At 43.8% G+C, this 5,011-nt stretch overlaps 2 protein-coding genes across 2 annotated transcripts; one reads left to right on the top strand and one right to left on the bottom strand.

The window, feature by feature from the left end:
* The first annotated feature begins 1,282 nt into the window (after nucleotides 1–1,282).
* Nucleotides 1,283–3,764, top strand: LOC120933289 (protein ALP1-like). The gene is made up of 2 exons (XM_040346420.1): nucleotides 1,283–1,318; nucleotides 2,821–3,764. Exon 2 carries the CDS (start codon nucleotides 3,062–3,064, stop codon nucleotides 3,698–3,700), a length of 639 nt encoding a protein of 212 aa, XP_040202354.1. The 5' UTR covers nucleotides 1,283–1,318; nucleotides 2,821–3,061; the 3' UTR covers nucleotides 3,701–3,764.
* On the bottom strand, nucleotides 1,496–2,786 carry LOC120933280 (extensin-like). The gene is made up of 2 exons (XM_040346409.1): nucleotides 2,614–2,786; nucleotides 1,496–2,537 (listed from the first exon to the last, which is right to left on the bottom strand). Exons 1-2 carry the CDS (start codon nucleotides 2,769–2,771, stop codon nucleotides 1,511–1,513), a joined length of 1,185 nt encoding a protein of 394 aa, XP_040202343.1. The 5' UTR covers nucleotides 2,772–2,786; the 3' UTR covers nucleotides 1,496–1,510.
* Nucleotides 3,765–5,011: the final 1,247 nt, after the last annotated feature.

The following is a 5,011-nucleotide window of genomic DNA, read 5'->3' as shown; positions in this document are numbered from 1 at the left end:
AAAGGTTTTTTTTTCCTCTTCCTGGGTGATAATTCCTCTTCCGGGTCATCCTTGTGCTTCTGACTCCATTGTGAAAATGAGTGATGACGAGATGGCTTTGTTCATGGCAGCAGCCACTGCTAGCCAATATCTTATAAACGAGAGGCAGAGAAAAAGGAAGAGGCAACGCAGATTTTGGATACACCCCGTCATTGCTGATCGGGAAGAAAGAGGGCAATTTTGGGTGATGTACCAAGACCTCCGTGACCATGAAGACAAATTTCTGGACTACACCAGAATGTCCATAAAAAGGTTAGTAAAAAATGATCTGGAATCATTTATTTTTTACATTGTACCATTTGGGTTGCCACCTTTTCTTCAAGTCAAACATGTACACTTCTGCGGTGCACAACTATTTTTTTTAATACTATGAACTATACATATATTTTGTTAGTATTTTACATTTCTAATCATATGAATATACTAAAAATAGTCCCCTTTCCATTGCAGTGCACAGAGTTCCCCCTTTACATTAGAGTCCACAGAGTTCCCCCTTTACATTAGAGTCCACAGAGTTCCCCCTTTACATTAGAGTCCACAAAGTTCCCCCTTTACATTACAGTGCACAGAGTCCCCCTTTACATTACAGTGCACAGAGTCCCCCTTTACATTACAGTGCACAGAGTCCCCCTTTACATTACAGTGCACAGAGTCCCCCTTTACATCACAGTCACCCTTTTGCATATCAACTCCCAGATTTCCCTTTCACTGTATGGGTTAACCAACATAATCTGATTGAAGCGAGACCTCAAGATACTCAGACATAAGGGATGCTCTGTGAACCATGATCTAAGGGGGAAACCGAGATCTCTGATGTACGGAGAGGACTCCAATGTGAGAACTCTGATTTATCCTAGTGTACTCACCAAGAGGCAGGATAGAGAAAGGGGGGGGGGTGCTTCTGTCAGACAGCGATGGAGGGTGAGCTCACTCACCCCTTGGCAGATAGCACATCTCATCCTGGTATATCTGTGGCTGCTGGGTTGTAAGTTTTCATCCCCTGCAGCCATTAACCCTGCCGGAAATCCATATTCTGGTCAGAAAAATCTGTCAGAGTGTCAGGCAGTCTGAAACCCGGACACATGATTCCAAACCCGAACTGTTCTGGCGAATCCCGGAAAGGTGGCAACCCTAGTACCATTCCATTGCCAATTTTAAATTTCATTTTCCTTTACAGCTTTGATGAGTTGCTGGAATTGTTGATCAACAGATTGCAGAGGATGGACACCTACTTCCGCAACTGTATCCCCCCTGTGGAGCGACTTATCATAACACTGAGGTAATTTTTATTTAGCGCTTTGAATGTAATACACTCTATTATATATATATATATATGTGTAATAAAAACCAAACAAAAATTCTGTAGGAACAAAATTATTTTAATATTTTAATCAACCAAAACATTGGGTCGTTTTTTTTTTATTAGGAAAATATACACAAAGTGCCTATATGTTTTATACATATTCCTTAATTACAATTGATGTAAATTTGGGGAGGAGTCCTCTTCCCCGTGCGGTGACATGGCGACCGACAGTGCGTGGGCAAAAGGGGGCCAAGTGGAGGTGGTGCTGTCTTCCCCTGACCAATTGGAAGGTGGTGTTGCTTGTGGTGGTGGTGGTGTTCGTGTTGGGGCATTCCTGAAAGTCGATTGTCTCGGTCGATGTGGGTAATGTGATGTAGGTGTAGTCGTTAACGCAGGGTAAGTAGAAGGTGGTGGGTGGTAAGAAGAAAGTGTTGTAGGAGGCAGAGTACTGTATGTGACAGGTGGTGTTGAGAGATGAGGAAAAGGAGAATGAGGGTGGTAAGAAGAAGGTTGTGTATAAGGAAAAGGATTCAGAGAAGTGTGAGTGGAAGGTGTTGGCACAGGAGGTAAATGAGATAGAGTGGTGGTCAAAGGATGGTGAGCAGAAGTCGGTGGTGGTGTTGGTCGAGGAGGTTGGTCGGAAAGCTGTGGTCCTGTCCAAAGGGTAACGGGTGGTGGGGAGAAATGGGTCGTGGGTGGTGTTGGGACATGCTCGGTCCGTTTATTGGCATATGGGCCATAGGGTGGTGGTGGTTCTGATAAATCGTCAGCTTCTGTCGGGGGTATAAATGTCGAGATGTATCTAGCCATACAGGACAGCACCACCGCTTGCAGATTTGGGGGAACTTTATCGATTAGTTCCCCCAGACATTTTGCTACATTTTGGCCATATGATCTATTGCTCATCCGGTCAGACATGTTTGTCATAATGTCCAACATACGATCCAGGGCTGGATCCGGAGCAGGAGCCCTCCTACGCAGAGCACGCGGAGGTCCAATATGCGCGATGTTAACTGGGGACTGCTCTGCAAGTGGTCTCGTCGCATTAGAATTTGATGCCTCGGAGTGCTGCGGTTCCGGCTCCAGAGTAGCCATCGCTTGATCCCCCGATGCCACGCTCTCTCTGTCCCCTCTCTCTGCCACGCTCTCTCTGTCTACTACAGCTGTGGCAGCCTCGTCCCAGCAGCTTTCAGTACTGAAAAAAGAAATCATGTATTCAAAAATAATTTTAAACATTTGGTTTACCGAGCAAAGTACAGATAATGGTTTACCTCCCCAAATCCAGCACCGGTCTCAGAAACTCCAATTCCTTTGCGTGAACGTATTCTTTTACCGAACATGCTCCACTCCCACTTCGCCGCTGCTCCCGCTGTGCCCTCAGCTGGCGAGCGTAGGCGTCCCGTATGCTCTTCCATTTGAGTTTTAGCATTTTCACTGTAAAAAATAAAATAAAATAATATATATTATTTTCTTTGTAGGTATCTATCAACTGGACAATCGATTGCAAGTCTGCATTACTCGTTTCGTATTGGAAGATCTACTGCCAGTTATATAATTCGGGACACCTGCAGTGCCATTTGGGAAGTCCTGAAACCCATTGTGTTTAAAAAACCGGCAGCAGAGGACTGGGAAAAAATTTCCGAAGTATTCTGGGAACGCTGTAACTTTCCGAATTGTCTAGGAGCGATCGATGGGAAACACATCAGGATTGTTAAGCCCATGGCTAGTGGGAGCCAGTATTTCAATTATAAGAAATACTTTTCATTCGTCTTAATGGCTGTGGCTGATGCCAATTATTGCTTTACCTATATTGACATTGGTTCCTATGGAAGTAGTGCAGACTCAGCGATTTTTGGGAACTCCTCTTTTGGGCAATTACTTCGAACGGATGGTCTGGACCTTCCACAAAATAGTCCACTCCCGGGCACAAACGGCCCTCCCCTACCAAGTGTCTTTGTGGGTGATGAGGCTTTTGCTCTGAACACACACCTACTTCGGCCTTATTCAGGACATAATCTGAACGAAGAGAAACGCATATTCAACTACCGGCTTAGCAGAGCACGCCGCGTAGTTGAGTGTGCTTTTGGAATTTTGGCGAACAAGTGGAGGGTTCTCCACACACCGATTGTCCTCAACATGCAAAATGCCATTAGTGCTGTAGAAGCGGCGTGTGCCTTTCACAATTTTGTCAGGCAGCGCGATGGTCTAGATTACGAGGAGCCAGTCCATGAGACTCTGGAAAGAGCTCATTGGACTGGTGTACGTGGGAACACACAGGGGACACATGTCCGTGAACAGTATGCGGCATACTTTGTCTCTCCTGAAGGGCAGGTCCCTTGGCAGCTCAATTCCATTTAATTTATTGAACTTTTCAGCTTTTGACACGCTTATTTTGTGAAATATAATCTTTACTATGCTGTTTTGCGGGAAAAAAATAAAAAATGATTCATGTTTTAAGAAGTCTCATTCTAATTTTATTTTGATACAGTTTTATCATTGGGTTCAATAGCCCTATCATATTGTGTGCCATTTTATATTAGTGACATTCTATCAATTGTAAACTTAGTTTATGTATTTATTCTGTGGTCTAATAAAGGGCCTGTAAGTGACCGCCTAGACGTGGGTTGGGGGTCCGATCAGGACCCCCAGGGTACATCCGGGGGTTAAGTGGCTCTATATGTGTCCCCCTGCGTGTCACTTTCTCCTCCTGTGTAAACACAGGAAGAGGGAAGTGATGACACTGAAACCAGTACACGTAGGCACAATCCCCTTTTGGATCTCCAATCCACTCCCCCATCCCCTTGTCACAGTATCAATGAATGCAGTGAACATATATTTACTGATCACTGCAGGCAGTTTAGTGTAAGGTCCTGTGTAGCCCCCGTCCCCACCTGCCGCTGTAGTCGCTAGGTCGATTGAATTTTTTTTTTTTTTTTTTTTAGATTAAAGATGTGTAAAATAATATTTTTTTTGAAAAATGTCACTACATTGTTGGATTATTAAAAATCACAGAGGGGATCAAATATCACCATTAATAAGCTCTATTTGTGGGAAGAAGAGAACGCAATTTATGTTTATAAGCCATGTCGCATGACCGCACAATAGTCATATTTGTAAAGACACATTTTTAAACCTAACAGCATATTGGTACGGTAATAAATGCCCACTGTAACGACAAACAATCATTCCATTATTTCATTAGTGGCATTTTGTATTTCTGTTATGTTTTTTGATAGAGTTTACCTTTGCTATCATGGGACTTATTTATCCGTGCCCAGTTCTCATAGATTTGGCTCCCAATTGAACACCAAGCGTCCCAACGGGTGGTCCTCATTTTGTAGCCCGGTGCCCTGCTGTCATAAAGACAGGGGTGCTCCTTCACCATCCTGATGAAATTTTCAGGCTCCAGCATGGAAAGGGTTCTATCAAATTCGGCCTCCATTGATAAAAATGTGACTTTTCTTTATTGCAAGTAAAGTAAAATGGTGATTTCACAAGTTCCTGTAAAAAAATATGTCATTTCCTGTTTTGTTTTGGAGCTGTATGGGCGTCAAAACGCGCGTAAAAACGCGCATAAAAACGCTTGCTGTCGCGCGATACGCTCAATTCGCGCGTTTCCCATTACTTTCTATGGTAAAAAAAAAACGCTCGAAAACGCCTATGTCGCGC

Source organism: Rana temporaria, chromosome 1, assembly GCF_905171775.1.
Source record: "Rana temporaria chromosome 1, aRanTem1.1, whole genome shotgun sequence".
NCBI classification, from domain to species: domain Eukaryota; kingdom Metazoa; phylum Chordata; class Amphibia; order Anura; family Ranidae; genus Rana; species Rana temporaria.
The sequence above is the reverse complement of the archived record's forward strand: the minus strand, read 5'-3'. Positions and strand labels throughout refer to the sequence as shown.